Source organism: Gossypium hirsutum, chromosome A12 (assembly GCF_007990345.1).
Source record: "Gossypium hirsutum isolate 1008001.06 chromosome A12, Gossypium_hirsutum_v2.1, whole genome shotgun sequence".
In the NCBI taxonomy this organism is placed as follows: domain Eukaryota; kingdom Viridiplantae; phylum Streptophyta; class Magnoliopsida; order Malvales; family Malvaceae; genus Gossypium; species Gossypium hirsutum.
The window spans coordinates 1408783-1427794 of record NC_053435.1 but is presented as its reverse complement, the minus strand read 5'-3'; the positions used below and the strand labels follow the sequence as shown (position 1 = coordinate 1427794).

The window sequence follows — 19012 nt, the reverse complement described above, 5'->3', positions numbered from 1 at the left end:
ATTTTAATAAAATTTCATCATTTTTTCTTCATGTGTTGCAACCACAACGTGGCATGTGATGAAGATAACTAATAAAAGAAAAAAAACTAGGGCATTAACCATTAAAGTTAGTGGTCAAAAATTTTTTTTGATGCATTTTGGTAGTTTAAGTAGCTAATTAAGTGCAAACAGAGGCTCAATTAATTTTTTTTAAAAAAATTAAGGTTTTTTACACCATTAAGCCTTTATTTTTTTTACTTTGGCCTATATTTATTGTTCAAAATCTAGAATTTGTGTTTGGCGCTCAATCATGGAATTAAAGGACATAAAAAATTGAAAAACCTTTATTATCAACCAATAAATATACCCATACAACACGTGAAAAATCATTAACTAATGTCAAAAAATATCTTGCTCCATAGGGAGACGAGGGATTATAAGGTCCTGATAAATCATAATGTATTTATTAAAAAATTCTTAATGCTTTATTACTACTTAAAGGAAAAGACTCTTTAGCCTGCTTAGCACGATGACACACTTCACATGCTTTATTTAAATGTTCCCTAGAGTTATTAACCAAAGAAAGTAATTTGAGGATGTCCTAAACACTTATGCCATAGCTCCATCAAAGATGAACCTAGAATCGAAGCTGCTTTAACACTTACGATTTAGTTCTTTTTCTTTAATTAAATATTCAAACATAAACATTATTGTACCAAACTTTAATACGACACTCTAATAACATAGTAAATATTAAATAAATAATATTTACGGACTCACACATTAGAATTGTGGTCCTGAAACCTCTGTTTCCGACACCACTGAAAACAGTTTGTTACAACTCTTCCCCTTATGAAATTTCATCCTTGAAAATTTTTTAATTGAGAAAAAGTTCAGATATTGTGACTTCATCGATTCTTCTGTTTCCTATGTAGCTTCCTCAAGACCGTGCTGTGCCACAAAACTTTCACTAACAGTACCCGTTTATTACGAAGTTCCTTCACCTCCCAAGCTAAAATTGCTACTGATTCTTTTGCATACGACAAATTAAGCTGTAATTCAATATCATTGGAAGAAATCACATGTGAAGGATTTGACCTATATTGCCTCAACATCGAAACATGAAAAAATTTGTGAATATTTTCGATTTCGGGAGGTAATGCTAACCTATAAGCTACAAGACCAATTCACTCGACAATCTCATACGACCGGATAAACCTTGGACTAAGTTTCACTTTTTTGCCAAACCGTAATACTTTTCTTCAATGGGAGACTTTCAAAAATATTCTGTCACAGATATGAAATTCAATATCTTTTTTTTTCAAGTCTGCATACAATTTCTGATGGTCAGAGGCCGTTTTCAAATAATCTCGAATAACATAGAATTTATCTTTAGTTTCTCGAATAAAATCTATCCTAACTAACTTGCTTTCGCTCAATTCTGACTAGTATAACAAAGTTCTACAATTTTTTCCATATACAGCTTCAAACGGTGCAATTTTAATACAGGACTGATAGTTGTTATTATAGGCGAATTCGACTAAAGAAAAATATTTTTCCCAACTACCTTCAAACTCAATGATACAACATCGTAACATGTCTTTCAAAATCTGTATTACCCGTTCCGACTGTCCATCTATCTGCATATGAAACGCTGTACTAAAATTAAGTTTAGTACCCAGATCTTCATGAAGTTTATCTTAAAATCTAGAAGTGAATCTTGAGTTTCGATTAGAAATAATAGACAACGACACTCTGTGTAATCTAACAATCTTGGATACATACAACTCAGCTAGCTTTTCAAGTGAGTAGTCTGTTTTGGTTGGAATAAAATGAGTTGGTTTCTTCAGTTTATCAACAACAACCTAAATCGAGTCTTTCTTCTTCGGTGTCAAAGGCAATTTAGATACAAAATTCATCGTGACTTGCTCTCATTTCCATTTAGGAATCATAACAGGCTATAATAATCCAAACGAGATCTGATGTTTGACTTTAATCTATTGGCATACCAAACATTTAGCTACAAAATCAGAAATCCCCTATTTCATTCTTGGCCATCGATACATCTGCTTCAGGTCACAAAACATTTTAGTACTACCCGAATGAATTGAGTACGTACTACCGTGAGCCTAAGATAAAATGTCTAGTTTCAATTCTGGATAATTTGGAACACATAATCGGTTGCGAAAGTATAAGGTACCATCATTACCAACACTAAATTCAGTAGATTAGTCATTCTGAATCTGTTCACATTTAGCTATCAATTTCAAGTCATCATTTTGTAACTCTCGGATTTTCTGAAGAAAAAACGATCTAGCTTTCAATTAAGCTAAAATAGACCCATAGCGATTTAAGGTCAATTGAGTGTTCAACGCTTTCAGTGCAAATAAAGACTTTCGACTTAATGCGCTAGTTACAACATTAGTTTTCCCGGGGTGGTAATTGATTATTAAATCATAATCTTTCAGCAGCTCAAGCCATTTTCGTTGCCTCAGATTCAATTCTTTTTTAATCATCAAATATTTTATGCTTTTGTGATTGGTATAAATATGACATCTCTCGCCGTACAAGTAATGTCGCCAAAATTTCAAAGCGAAAACTATCGGGACCGGTTCTAAATCGTGAGTAGAATAATTTCTCTCGTGTGGTTTAAGCTATCGAGAAGTGTAAGCTATAACCTTTCCGTCCTGCATCAATACACAACCCAACTCACTAAGCAACACATCATTGTAAACAACATATTCTTTCCTGGATTCAAGTAGAATCAATACTGGAGCTTCTGTCAATAAAGCTTACAACTGGTCAAAACTCTGTTGAAATTTATCCGACCAAACAAAATCAACATTTTTCTACAACAACTTTGTCATTGGTAAAGCAATTGTGAAGAAATTTTTAACAAATCGTCAATAATAATCAACTAAGCCCAGAAAACTAACCACCGATAAACACACTATCATTTATAGAATAAATAAAACACCAAAAATATAAGAATTGAGAATGATAGTTTCCTTAAGTGCACGGGTCAAATTGTAATATAGTTTGTATAACGAAATACTTAGAAGTTGTAACAGCCTAATTTTCAGTGGTGTCAGAACAGTGATTTGAGATCACTAAATCCGACAAATGAGTAGGAAATATTATTAATTTAGTGAGTATAAGTTAAATGTGAAGTTAGGAAATTTTTTTTTAAAAATAGTGAATAGCGTACTAAAAATAAATATTAAAATAATTAGAATCGAAAAATGAGATATTAAGACCTCAGGAATTTTAAATCGAGCCATAAATATTTTTATAAATATTTATGGAGCGTTAATAAGTTAGTATTAAAGTTTCGTCAAGAAATTTTAAAGTTCTGATAGTTAATTGAACAAAAAGGACTAAATTGTATCAAATGCAAAATTGTGAGAAATGATTAAATAGCTTAAATGATAAAAGAAAGAGGGTTTAAAAGGCAAATAGACCCAAGGACTCTTTGGGCTGGACGGCAAGGCATGAAATCAGCAAGAAAATAAGGAGAATTAAGGGCAAAATTGGAAAATTGTAAAATTTACTTAATAAAGCTAGGACTAAAGTGGAATTATCTAGATTTCTCTTTATTTTTCTGCATTCTCATCAGCAAAAACACCATGGAAGAGTTCCTTCAAGCTGGTTTTTCATATTTTTACTTCAATTAAGTTAAATTCTTGATTATTTCTTGAAATTTTTGTGTTTATGTGACTTTTACAACTAGGTCCACTTGTTGAATTCATTAGTTTTTAATTCTATGAAAGAAATTGAAAGTTTCTATGAATATGTGCTGGAACTATATGATGATTTGGCATGAAATTAGAGCTTTAAATTGTTTATATGCTGATTTTATTGAAAGAATTGAATAGAAAGTGAATGTTTAGGACCTAATTGTAAAAGAGTTTGAAGTTAAAGTTTCATGTGGAAATTCTGAATTTCAATAGTTATGAAATAAATTCTAATGTCTAGGAAAAGTGTTAATTGAGAAAATTATCTTAATTGATGGGTTAATTGAGTAAGGACTGAATTGTATGAATTGTGAAATTTGGGGAAAAATGGAAATCAACACTTTGCACTAAAACTGTTTTGGACAGTAGCAGTAGTCTAACTTTTAAAAATCACCAAAAATTTTAGAAATGGAATTAGAGGATGAATAAAATATGAAATTAAAGCTTATTGAGTCTAGTTTCTTATAGAAGAAATTATGTAAGCAATGGAATTGTAAATCCTGAGATATGATAAATTTTGTGAGACAAGGTCAGAATGATTTCGGGTTCCCCTGTTCTGAATTTGAAAAATCATCAAAAATTGGATAAAAACAATTAGGGGCTTAAATTTATATGTTTAGAATCCTGAATGAGTCTATTTTCAAGAGAAACAAACTAGGACATCATTCGAATTCAGTACGAGAATATAATTAATTTTTAGTGAAGAAGGGTCGGAACTGTCAGACAGCAGAACAGGGGAGACTTCAATGAATAAACTGTATTAATTGGCCCAACCAAAAATTATGAAATTTTTATGGAAAGAAAAAATATGAGTCTAGTTTCTGGGAAAATTTATGGATCTTAATTTAGAGTTCTGTAGCTCAAGATAAAAATGATTTAGTGACTATGACACGGATGGATAGCTTGAATATTCACATAAGTAAATAGTGAAAATTATGGATGATGTTACTTACAAGTGTGTTATTTATACTAAGGATGTGGATGGAGAGGAGGAGGAGGAAAAGTAAATATATATATATGAATGACTTGATCACATGCCCGATTATAATCGATAAATGTTGAATTAGAAATGATATAATATTTTATTTGGAATATTTATTATGAAATTATGAATATCGTTATAATACAAAAATCGTACTTGTGAGTTTGTATAACTAAATTTTAGTGACCATTTGTTAATTTTATGAATTTCATGATGTGTTATTTTATATGTATTGATGATAAAATCGCGAATAATGTAAAAACATGAAAATTGAATAAATGATCAAATTGAGCATTACAATTCAGTGACAAGATAAATTGAAGGAAAAGACCATGGTTGGACCATGGCAACAAGTGATAAGTGATAGCTTCGGCTACACTTATCTGATCAATGACAAGTGAAAGTGATAAGTGATAGCTTCGGCTACACTTATTTGATCAAGGATAAGTGAAAGTGATAAGTGATAGCTTTGGCTACACTTATCTGATCAAGGACAAATGAAAGTGATAAGTGATAGCTTCAGCTACACTTATCTGATCAAGGACAAATGGCAAGTAAAAAGTGGTAGCTTCGGCTACCTGATCATCGGCTACTTGATTAGTGAAAAATGGTAGCTCCGGCTACCTGATCAGTGAATAGTGATAGCTTCGGCTACAAGTGACAAGTGATTTCTGTGTAAGACCATATCTGGGATAAGACATCGGTGTGATATGTGTATAAAATGTAAGACCATAGCTGAGCTATGGCATTCTAGTGAAAAGACCATAGCTATGCTATGGCATCAGTGATTGTCAGTGAAATTCAGTGCATACTGGTGCAGACCAATTCCGTAAGATGTTCACTAATTTGAAAACGTTTGGTAAGTATTACATGGAATTATGTGACATAAGGAAATACGAGTTGATGAGACATGAGCATAAAACCCGATTGATGAATGAGTTCATTTGTGATTATATATTTCTACGCCTTGAGTGTATTATCCGTATGAATTGGTATTCCAAATGAATTAATGAGAAAACTTCTAGTATGAAATAATCTGAGTTCGAAATGAAATATCATGAAAACGTACCTGAAATTCATTGGTATGTCTTGTATATGCTATTTGAATTCATGAATGTGGAAAGTAAATGTATGTGGAAATAAGAGATGATGATATCTGTACATGGAATTTATTGATGAATACGTACATCCAAATTTATATGATAGATTTTAGTGTACATTGAAATTGGGCTCAATAAGTGATTTGGCAATTTAAATCGTGATTGGCAGAAAGAGTTAGTGAATTGCATATTTATAAATTGTTACACGTATTTGTCTGAAATACGAGGAAGTGATGGTAATTGATACATGTAAATTTGAGACTATATATATATATATAAAAACATGGAATATGTTTGATAAATGTGTTCATTTATAACTACGGAATTATGTACCTCATGTGTATTATTTGCATAAAGATGATATTTCAAAGACTTTAGTGAATAAAGCTTAAATACGAAATAGTATGAAATCGAGACAAGTTGTTATGAAAATGTATTTAAATTATCTATAAGTGTTTCGTGCTTCTCGGTAATGCCTCGTACTCTATTCCAGCGACAGATACGGGTAGGGGTTGTTACAGTATTCCTATGATCGTACCCAAGGGAGGATGAAATAAATAATGAAAATACTTTTACAATAACAAGTCTAAGTAGTAATAGCTAATTTCTTTTAAACGGATAGAATTTCTTTTTCTTTTTTTTTTACGTTCATCCCCCAATTTTCAACTGCTCCCCCATACTTATTTTAACCATTCCACCATATTATCTTTCCTTTCGATTTTTTTAACCTTTTAACCTTAAACTTTTAACCTTTTCTTACTTGTGGCATTTTTAAAATTTTTACTTTTAAAAACTTATTTTAATGTATTAATAAATGTTAAAATACGCTCTAAGTAATTGTACTTTTTCTATATTTAAAATTTAGTTTTTTTTTACTTTTATTTTCAATAATTTAGCATTTTTACTTTTTAAATTTAAAAATTCAAGTCCAATTGTTAATTGTAACAGTCCGGTTTTGACCCTAGTAGCAATAGTGGTTTCAGGACTACAAATCCGAGTCAGATAAATGTTTTAATATTATTTTTCCATGCTTAAAATATGTGAATTATCATGTGTGAAAGTTTCGTCTGAAAATTTAATTGGTTGTGTGCTTAATTTGATAAAAGGACCTAATCGCGTAAAGTGTAAAAGCTGTGTGCTAGATGTTAAAAGTGCCTATTTGACTTGGATTTATAATTGTGAGGTCCTTATGTGGTTATTTGACCAAACTTATGATTAAATGACATTAGTGGATATTAGTTAATGACATATTAATGTTTTAAATGCAAGGGTAATAAGGTAAAATGCATATTAAAGTAAATATTATTACAACAAAACATAAAAAATAAGGCCATTATGCATGTTCATACACCGAAAATAGAAAAGAAAACCTAGGTTTGGAGAGCTTTAAGTTTCGACACACACAAGGCTTAATTAAGGTATGTGTTATGCTCGGTTTTTGATAATTTCTACGTTTTTGTAATCGTTGCTTCGTATACTATCAAGCCCATGTCTTAATTTCTGATTTTGATGATGATTTTGAAATATGACATGGATGAATTCATAAGTTTTGTGTTGTTAAATGGTGAAATATGAAAGCTTGATGTTGGGTTTACATGTTTTGTCTTTGGATTTTTGATGAATTTGAGCAATTTAGGCTAAATTGTAAAAATGTTATTTTTAGGGACTAAAATGTGAAATAAATTAAATGTATGGACTTGTATGAGAGAGAAGAATATTTGGCTAAGCTTGTGTATAAGCAAATTATATGTATTTTCTGATTTTGTGAATTAGGGACTAAAGTGTCGAAACGTAAAAATGTGAGGGTTAGTTTGCAAAATACCCTAAATATGTGTATATGGATTGTTTTGAATGATTTGGTGAATAACATGATTAATTTTGAATACGTATAGATCAAGAAAAGAGGAATTTGAACTTAGACCAAGGGAAGTCGAAGATTATAGAGTAAACAATCCGAGTCGACAAATTTCGAGTACAAGGTAAGTTCGTACACAAAATATGATGTTATAAGTATGTTTTGCTACTTTAATTATACATGAATCGTATATATATTTGGTTTGGATTTATACGATGGTAAATCAATGGTATTTGGCACTAAGTGTGCAATTTAAACTGGCTACGGCTATATGAGGCACTAAGTGTGCGATACTGATATAGTTTCGGTTAATTAAAATGGCACTAAGTGTGCAGAATCATTCTAGCTTCGGCTAACCTTTAAAGCACTAGGTGTGCGAAAGTTTGAAGCAATAGTAATTCACAGAGAGTCTTAAAATATTCGAACGGAAGGTGAGAACGAAAATTAATAAGTACGGAAGGTTCAGGTATGTACGATACCTATGTGGTAGATGATATTATGTATGTGAAGTTCATTGAATTGGTATGAACATATGAATTGTATTGGCATAGAATTGATAGATGATTTGAGAAATTATAAATACTTATGTATTGAAGTTTCATAATTTATATACTGTTTATGATTTTTGGTACGAGCTTACTAAGCTTTTGAAAGCTTACTTTGTGTGTATTTGCATTTTTTTATAGATATCGTAGCTACTGTGAGCTCGGGAATCATCAAGGATCGTCACCACGCTATCGAACCTCATCTTGGTACTTTGAAAATGTATATTTTGAAGTCTGGCATGTATAGGCTAGTAGTTATGGAATTATGTTTTGAGATGTTTATATATATATTTAGCCATGTGATTTGGCTAGTTTATATTTGAACTTATAGTTTGATAATGGTATATAATTTATGATGCCAGTGTTCAAGTTTTGGTATGATTTTGGTTAGTTAAAATAGATGAAGTTTGGCAAGCTCATAGCATGTGTTTGAATGATGTATTGATCATTTGGTTAGGCATGATGTTAGTTTAAGTTTTGGTATGAATTGAGTGATGAAATGAAAATGGAAATGAATTGCAATGTTTTAGCATGAATTATGTATTATTTGGTAAATATATTGGCTGAAATGGTTGATCAATTATGCTTGATTTGGTGCTTGTAGGTTTGACCCAATTGGGGTGGCAAGTTGGCTATTCAAATGACCTATTTTTGTCCACACGGGCAGAGACACGGGCGTGTTGTCTCAGTCGTGTTCGACACATGGCTATGTTGCACGGCCATGTGTCCTCTGGGGTACCCTACAAATGTAAGTCAGGCTCGAGTACGGTCAAGACACACGGGAGTGTGGCTAGCCGTGTGGCTCAAGTCAGATTCGACCATAGCCAAAGTACACGGGCGTGTCTTGTGGCCATGTGAGCAAGTCAGTATGGTTGCCCTGTTTGAACACGGCCTAGACACACGGGTGTGTCTAATGCCGTGTAAGGCACACGGTCTGTTCACACGGGCGTGTGACCTGTATAACTTTGAAAATTATTTAAGTTGTGAAAAATTTTGTATATGTTTGGATTAGTCCTGACCCCTTTCTAAAGCACGTTTAAGGTCTCGATGACCTATATAAGGGACTCTATTTTGATATTTGATCTCTGATGTTATGATGATTACTAAATGAATGTTAGATGTTTTGATTTGTTCGGTAATGCCTTTAACCCTAGTCCGGCGATGGATACGGGTTAGGGGTGGTACATTAATACAGTTAAAATTCTTTAGTTATTTTTTAATACTTTTCTATATTTTTTGAACAAAGGTCCAGATTCAAATTAAGTTTTTATAATATTTAGTTATTTTTTAATACTTTTGTAATTTTTATTTTTCTATAGTTTTGTACTTATTTAGAATGAATTTGGACACTTGGTTGTCTAGAATTAAATGAATTTGGACAACCATTTATCTAAGTTCATTCTAAATGTATATATTTTCATTAATTTTAAAATAATATTTTAAAATCTTTAAATAATTTCAAATATTTTTGCTAGCATAGCATGCCACATCAGCACCGTTAACAATTAAACTGGTTAACTGACGGTTTCCATTAGTGGAAGAGCCTAGTTGAATTCTTTTTATCATTGAGTCTCTATGAGGTGTTGAAAGGGACTTCGATAATTATTCATTGAGAAAGAATACCCTTTTTTGACTGAAATAACAGTTACATCCTTATATTCTATCAATTTGTCTAAAAGGATACTGTTTGTTTTGGGTGAAATAAAAATTTATTTAATTTAAAATAAAAATAATTTTTATTATATGGAATTACTTTTCAAAATTAAAATTATATTCAATTTTTAGGATTTTTCATAACACATTATAACATGGTACTGTTTTAATAACAAATGTCATGAAAATTATTTGAAATATGACTTTTATTAAATAACAATTATTGTAAGCCGTCAAAATTAGATTTACTTGTAACAGTATATTTGTGATGTAAGTTAAACCGTCAAAATTACATCAGTAAAAAAAGTAAAATTTATAATGAAAAAAAATATAGTCACTATAATGATTAATAATAGTGACTACTAAAAATGTTGCCGCTGTTACATCATTTCTCGGGAAAAAGAATTTGACGCCAATTTTTAACATTTTATTAATGATTAATTGGTAGTGACCAATGGGTTTGGTAGCAATTGTACACTTACAATGATGATTTACTTGTGATCTAATTTAAACAGTCACAATTACATCATTGTAAAAAGTAAATTTTATATTAACAAAAATTATATCATCACAAAAATGGTTAATGATAGTAACTACTAGATATGTTGTCACTATCATATTATTTTCTGGAAAATAGAAATTTGGCCTTAATTTTTAGCATTTCAATAATGATGAATTAGTGGTTATGAATTAACCTATAATTTACATGTGATATAATGGAAAATGATTGTATGAAACAGTGACGTTACTTTATCTGTATCTTTTTTCAATAGTTTTATGTCACATCAGTATTTTCATCGTGAAAAAATTCAAATTCAAATTAAAATCTTAAAATTCAAAATAAGAATACTGATGTGGTATAAAACTATTGAAAAGAGATAATATCCCTGTTTCATACAATCCTTTCTCGTGATATAATTTAATTTGTCAAAAATGTTGTCATAATAGTAATTAACCAAATATTAACCAACTACAATTACTTATTTTATTATTGCCACACGTAAAGTTTGTTACATGCACAACTATACCGTGACTAAAAACTTATTTGTTGTAGTGGATGTTGTGATGACAAATGCTTCAAAGCTCTCAGCTAAGTTTTAGAGTAAGGATCCGTCGATAAAGTGCTCCATTTAAACCACGTGGAAAAATTCCACCGGACCTGGTGGCGTTGCCAGTTGTAAATACGATCCTCAAGATCTCCCTCGCGGACCGTGCATATGCAAGGGAATTGGCATTCCCCGGCACGATGTTACTACTGGTTCTATTCTCGGCTCCGAGTTGCAGTGGCACAATCAAACCTTCATCTTTCACACCGCACCCCGCAAGTCGGTTAGCCAATTGTGCAGAAAGGTTGGTGAGATTCCCCACTGTGAAATTAAATGGCGGCACAGTTAAATTGACCCTGGCGTTGAGTTCTGCTCGAAGAGCTCCAAATACTCCAGCCTCATAGAGCGCAATTCCAGACAGCAGCTAAATAAGAAAAATGAAAAGCAGTGATTTGAGATTAGATTCAAAAGAAGAAAGAGGGGAAGAGCCGGAGAGAGTAGTTACCTCTCGTTCATCTTTGCCGATAATCGAAGGCATAATTCCAGCGTAATATTGTTTTAGAAAAGAAGAAGCAAAAACAGCTGCAAACAGAAAGCTGTTTGTGTTGGCGTATGGATTGTATGAAGGATTCGATTTTTTAGTGCCATTCAAAATCATGGTGACAAAGGTGTTATAAGTTTGTGGGCTTATATCCAACAGTGGCATTGGAATTGGAGCATTTAGTAGCGATGTGTTTATGATGACCCTGCAAAATATTTAAAAAAAAAATCCTTACGGCTATTTTTAACTCTAATAAAGAGGGTTATTAGAAAATATATATGAAATGATCTCAACCTTAAATGACCGATACTAGCTAAACCAAATTCCTCGATAATCTTACGGGTAGCGTTGTCGAGATTAGCAACGGCAGCTCCGATGGGAATAGGACCTTGGACTAGACCTGGTGATATATCGTTGATTCCTCGGCCAATTGAAGAACGTAAGAAAAGTTCTATTTTGAATATGAGCTAGTTCAATAAGAATTCAAATTTCTCTTTGGTGGAAGCCACTTCTGGTCTGCACTCAGGTGGTGGAAGAGAAACAGTATTCACCTTAATCATGGTGGATTGAAATGCTAACAGCAGAAGAAAAGCATACAAGCATGGTCGACTAGCCATTTTTTTTTTTTTTGAATTACTTAATTAAAACTTGCTTGTATGAGATTCAGGATGGGTTGTGATGATTATCAACTACATTGTTGGTCTCCTTTTATAGAGGGAAAATCGATGTGGTAGTCATTCAAGCATGTGACATTGACATTTAAAAAAAAAGAAAATAAAATAAAAGAGTTGGGGTAACATTAATTGCTTCTTAAATGACATTTACACGGATGTTATAGGTGTTCATGGCCAGACCAAGTCTGAGTTTGGGTTAGGTCTAAATATGATATTAACATATTTTATATATAATCAAGTCCAGTTTGACGCAAAATTTAGACTTAAAATTTTGTCTAAATTTGTTCATATTTGCAAAAGATTAACCCAAAATATATTTTATTAACTCAAATCCATTTTAGGTCCGCTCATATTATTTTTTATTTAAAAAATATTTATATTGTTTTATTTTAATATTTAATATTTAATAATTTTATACATTTTTTATTTATTGAAAAATTTTATATAGTAATCTTAACATTTTTTAATGTTTACTTTAAAATCATATTATATATTTAGTATAGGTTTCTTTGTTTAATGTGTTCTAGATTACATAATATAAAAAATTATAAACTTAAAATAAGTAGGATCGGGTTCGAGCATTGAATGTTCAAGTTTGAGCCCGACCCATATTTTAAACAGGCTTAATTTTTTTGCCCAAGTCCATTTTTCGAGTTTAATATTTTTGCATAAACCCACCCAAATTTCGGACGAGCCTTCAAATTTAGTTGGATAGTCCAACCCATAAACAGGTCTACTAAATATCATATCTCTCATCATTAATTTTTATTTACAATTTTTTCAACAAATTATAAATGTGTTTCTAATTTATCTTATACCAACTTTAAAATTTTCTTTAAATTAGTTTTTAATTTCATTATTAGAATGATTAAACATAATTAAAATATATTAATTTATTTCACAATTCAAATATAATAATAAAATTTAAAATCATATTTTAAGCATTTGTTGCATACAATATAATTTTACTTCAAGTAACATTATTAAAAAATAATTAATCCCCATTTCATTTGTGTTACACGTTATTTTATTAATTAATTTTTTTATTTATTAAATAATATATTTTTAAATTTTTTTTAAAAATATATATTTATTAATTAAATGATAATTGATATAATTTATAATGAAAGTCTATTAATTTTGAAAAATAATTTTTAAAAAATTACATTTAAAGTAATGAACATAAAATAATTAAGTTAGAAATAATTGATAATAAACTATTAAGTAATTAGATAAAACAAATTATTATTCGAAAATGAGTAAAAATTTCACTTATAAAGAACCATTACTTTATATTTCATTGCCTTAGACATAATATTTGATAATATAATGATAAGCAACATTCACAATTATGTATATATTATTAAAATTAAATAATAGTAAAACTATCAAACATCAAATAATAAAGAAAATCATACTACATCAAATAATAATGAAAATCATACTTTTTTTGTGATGGAAACAAAACCTATTAAATAGTGTTAAAATATGATTTTTTTTTAGTAATTTTTTTAGATGTTATTTTAACTGAAAATGCATTGCTAGTGTATATATTTATAGGGCTAAATATTAGTTTTAATTAGTATATAATTGTAACATTAATGGAGTGATAATTAATCTAAAATAATAAATATAATTTAACATGAATCTAAAGCCTAATTAAGTGGTAATAATTATTTTAAATTAATAATTTATTATGAATATTATCATATTATTTATTTTATAGATTTTTAAAAAATTGAGAAAAATGTCTTCACTTATACTTAGTGGTGGTTACAACTAGGGGTGTTCAATCGGTTAACCGACCCGAAATAACATTAACCGAATTAACTAACCTTTCAAAATTTTTAACCGTTAACCGAACCGAAATTTTTTCAAAAAAATTAATCGAACTGAAAATTTTTCAGTTAGTTTGGTCGGTTAACCGAATTAACCGAAAATTATATGTTTTTTAATTTTTGGTTAAAAGAAGTATAAAATTAACCGAATTAATCGAATTAATCGAATTAACCGAATTACCCGAGTTATCTAAATTAACCGAATTATTTGTATAAAATTGTATGCTTTTTATTTTTATTTTTAGTTTTAGATTTTATTTTTATTTATTAAATTATTTGTAGTTTTTATGATTGGGTTGGGTAATTGGGTTAGGTTGGGTACTTGGGTTAATATATATTAGATTGGGTATTTGGGTTTATGTTGGATTGGGTTTGAGTGAATAGTAGGTTATTTATATATTGTAATTTTTTTATTAATTTTTTCGGTTAACCGACCGGTTTCGAACCGAATTAACTGTTAACCGAAAACTCAAAAAAATTTTAACCGACCCTCAACCGAATTAATTCGGTTAACCGACCGATTAACCGAATTCGGCCGGTTAATCGAATTTTGCACACCCCTAGTTACAACTCTTGTAAAACACATGTTTGACCTGAGTTCAAACCCTATCACCCTTATCCCCCCACCCCTAATATTGTATAAAACAATAGAGAAAATAGATAATACAAAATACTAATCTTTAATTGATCTATTTTTTTATCTTAATTTTTTAAATAGATATTAGTCATATTGTTTGTGAAATCGGGATTTATGTTGAATTGAACTGAATCAATTAGATGCATAATATTTATAAAAAATATTATTTAATTTAATTTAATTATAAAATATATTTTATATTGTTTAAGGAAACACACACAAACATGAGGGACTAGTCATATTGTTTAAAGTCATTAATTAAAGTTGCTTATTGAAGATTCATGATGGGTCGATGATTATCAGAAACACTTTCAGTCTCCATTCTATGGAGGGGGAAAACTGGTATCCCTTCATGCATGCCACGACGTAGAAGCTAGAATAATTTTTTAAGGAGATTAAATAAAATTTTATTTTTTTATAATTTATAGTTTTATAATTTTTAAATGAATTAAATTGAATTTTTATAATTTTAAGGGTTAAAATATAATTTTATCTTTATTAATTTAAAATTTTAAATTCTTTTAAAAAGCCTAAATAATAATTTTTTATTTTAGAGAAGGCCGAGACCTCTACAAGTCTCCCTAAATTCGCTTCTGACCACATGTAAGTTTGGCTAATATTAATTCCTATAATAAATGACAACTGTAAGCAACACCATGCACTGATTATAAAAAAATACAACAGTAAACTTTGAAAGCAAGAACTCAGCAAAAAGAAGGTAACTCAATGCTCAAATGTAACTCAGCTAAAAGAAGGTAACTCAGCTAAAAACTTAGTTTAACATAAAAAATAAAATAAAATTTAAATTTTGAGTTAATCGTTATTTTAATTATTATTTTTTGCGTTAACTAGAATGAATAATTTAATTTTTTGAGTTTGAGTTGAGTTGAATTTCACAATTTGAATAATTCAAATAATTTGAATAACTTAAATGATAGATTGATGTAAATACTCCCCTTTGGTCCCTGTCAATTTCGAAAATGAGTAAATTGATCTCTTTCGACAAAAACAAAATCAAAATAATTTTAAAAATTTCAACATATTTATTAAAAATCTCTAAAATGTCATATTTTTTAAATTATAAAATTAAAAAATCTAAAAAATCTAAAGATTATATAAAAACTGTTTAAAATTTTAAATTTTTTTCAAAAATATTAATTTTAAGGACCTAAACAAGTAAATTATCAAATCAAGTTTATCATACTAAAATAATTTTTTCTTATTTTACTTTGAAATAGTTTTCAAATAGATACGGTTTCAAATTTATGTGTTAACATGAAATTGGTTATAAAGTAACAAGATTTTATTTTGACATGTTAAATTTTTTAATTTAACTCAATTTGAATTCAATTTTACTCAACTTGATTCAAAAAAAATTCAAATTGAATTAGAATGACAAAATAATATTCATCAACTCGACTAACTCAATTTTTTCTAATTTATTTTATTTGATTCGACTCGATTCGATCAAACACTCACATCGATCGATTCTAATAACATGTAAGAAAAGCATTGGTGATCTGCTTGCTAAGCTTTTCTCTATCTTTTTCTTTTTTTTTTCTTTGGTAATTTTGCAAGGTAATCCTCTTCTATTTTATGTTTATTATATTATTATATGTTAGCATAATAATAATTTGTTTTTATTATTAAATTTTTTTATACAATTGTCTACTTGTATCTTAACTTTTTTTCGATCCTTAAATTGGAGTAAAAATATACGTCTAACCACGATTAAATTCATATCTTTTTAGTTGTTGCAAATGCCAACTGAAAAATAAATATTAAAAATATTTTGTTAAATTTGAAATTGTATTTTATATTTTTAATTATTAAATTTTGAGTTAATTGTGGTTTAAAATTTTTTGTTGTGTTAACTTAAAACATATTTTTATTATGTTGAACAATTTCAACAGTATTACTTAATATTGATTACATGAAGAAAATAATTTAGAATCTTTGCAACGCATGCATTAAGAATTAGTATACATATGATATATATATATATATAATTAAGGGTAAACTATATTGTTAGTTATTTAATTATTGATAAGTTTTTTTATCATTTAATTATGAAAAGATACGAAATGATTATTTAAGTTTTTAATTTTATCTTTTTTGATCAGCCACCTGTTCGTAATAAAATAATGATGGATCATTTTTTAAAATGGTATAAAAATAACAAATTTAATCGTTAATGTTTTTACACATTATATCAATTTCATAATGATCTTAAAATTTTTAACCACAATATTTATACATGATGTCAATTTAATCATTATTTTGAAAAATTCAAAATTTTTTTTAAAAAAGGGGTAAACTATACCAATTACCTCTAAACTTTGTTTAAAATTATATTTCGATCACTCAACTTTTAAAAGTTATAAAATAGTCACTAATGTTATCAAATTGTTGCATTTTTATCACTCGATTTTTAACTTTTGTTAAAAAATTAATGTTGCACCTTAATTCAAAGGGCTAATAGCTAATTTGGTTCCTGAGCTATAATTAAAAAATCATTGTGATATTTTAAAAAATTTCTTAACAATAATTGTAAAAAAATAATAAAAAGTCTTAAATATAAATAAAAAATTCATAAAAAAATCAATTGTAGTAAGGAAAAACCAAGAATGTTGTAGCTAATTTTTCCATATCCTATCTCATCAAAAATCACAATCTTTGAACTTCTTAAAAAAAAAATCCATTCACTTTGATTCTACTCGTTTTTTCACTTACTTTGTTGTTTTACGCTCTCTTTACTTTCATCTTTCTTTGCTTTTTTTTTTTCTTCTCTTTTTTCATGTAGATCGGCATTAGCTCCGTTCTTCTGAGATCATTAAAACTAAATAATTATATGTTTTATTTATAACTGAAAGTAAAATCATGATTTGAACTTAAAAAATGGTGGGTTTGGAGAAGAAGAGGAGCACTTCGTATTATAAATTTAAAAATTCCAAAATTTCAAAACTGAAAGTTACTCAGAACCTCAATCAATCTAGTAACCAGAATTACAGAAAAAAAATGATGGATTTAGAAAAAAAGTAAGGTACATTGTATTATAAATTAAAAAAAAAAATTCAAATTTAAAAAACTGAAACATACCAAAGAATCCAAACAATATAATAGAAACTCTTTTCTCTTGCCCTCTTCCTTCTTAAATATTTTCTCCTTTTTTTAATAATTATCAAGAAAATCTTGTAAATAGGTTATTAATGGTAGAAATTTTTACAATTCTCAAGAATGAAAATAATGTTGCAAGCCTAGGTTTTGTTTCTTGAAAAGTCGAGTATCAACAACCGGTCTACTTGTGGAATCTGAATATTGCATTGAGATCCATTTTGCTAGGGCTTTGAGAAAAAAAATTACAATTGGGAAACACAACATGAAGTTATTAATGTGATTGAAGGTGTTCATCAATGGTGGAAAACAAATGGAATTTAGTTTGAAAATTTTAAGATTTTTTTATATAATAAAAATTAGTTTTGATTTTAAGAATTTTTTAGATTTATACACATTTAAATATTTTTATAATTTTTAAAAATTGACTTTTTAAATTATTTTTTATATATATTTTTAATAATTTGTAGTCTAAGAATTTTTTTAAAATTTTTTACAATTATTGTTAAGAAAATTTTTAAAAGATCAAAATGATTTTTTAACTTTAATTCAAGGATCAAATTAGCTATTAACCTCTGGATTAAGATGCAACGAAACTTTTTTAATGGAAGTTAACAGCCGAGTGATAAAAATATAACAATTTGATAATGTTAGTGACTATTATGTAATTTTTGAAAGTTAAGTGACTGAAATATAATTTTAAACAAAGTTTAGGGACAGTTGGTATAGTTTACACTTAAAAAATGGGGTTGATCTTGATTTAGCTATCCCAGTTACAAAGTTGAGATTTTTAGAATGAAAACAAAAGAAACCGAACAGTAAAACATCTCTTGATTGAAAGTGGAAGAAACCGAAAACTTCCCGGGATTTTTCCTAACAGGAATCAATCTTAAAGTTCCCTTCTTCAAATAAATGGTATTCCTTATAGTAATTGCCTTTTGATACTCAGTATACGACACTAGAGGCGGTGGCATCATTGGTCCATAAGCATACTTCGATGGTGATGACCGTAAGGCGCCGAAAGAGGCAAGGGCCTAACGGCTGGCGACTCATAGTATTGGGGTGGGTTCCTGTTCAGGTGTTGGGGCGGGTAAGGCGTAGCGACAGCAAAGACATAACGATTGGCAATAATTTCAGGTTTTGGTTGCAATGGAGTAGGCAGCTGTGGCAGCAGAGGGTTGTTTTGCCGACTGCAGTTTCTCCTTTAGTTACACACTCTGCTACTTCCAACGTTTCTCATGGTATTTTGCTATTGAAGGAGTATAAAGGGAAATAAAATGGAAGTTTTTATAAATAACTCTAATTTTTATAACA

The 19012-nt window shown here is 28.9% G+C and overlaps 1 protein-coding gene across 1 annotated transcript; it reads right to left on the bottom strand.

Moving 5' to 3' along the window:
* Positions 1-10810: 10810 nt before the first annotated feature.
* On the bottom strand, positions 10811-12137 carry LOC121203151 (desiccation-related protein PCC13-62). The gene is made up of 3 exons (XM_016872631.2): positions 11730-12137; positions 11400-11640; positions 10811-11318 (listed from the first exon to the last, which is right to left on the bottom strand). Exons 2-3 carry the CDS (start codon positions 11598-11600, stop codon positions 10935-10937), a joined length of 585 nt encoding a protein of 194 aa, XP_016728120.2. The 5' UTR covers positions 11601-11640; positions 11730-12137; the 3' UTR covers positions 10811-10934.
* Positions 12138-19012: the final 6875 nt, after the last annotated feature.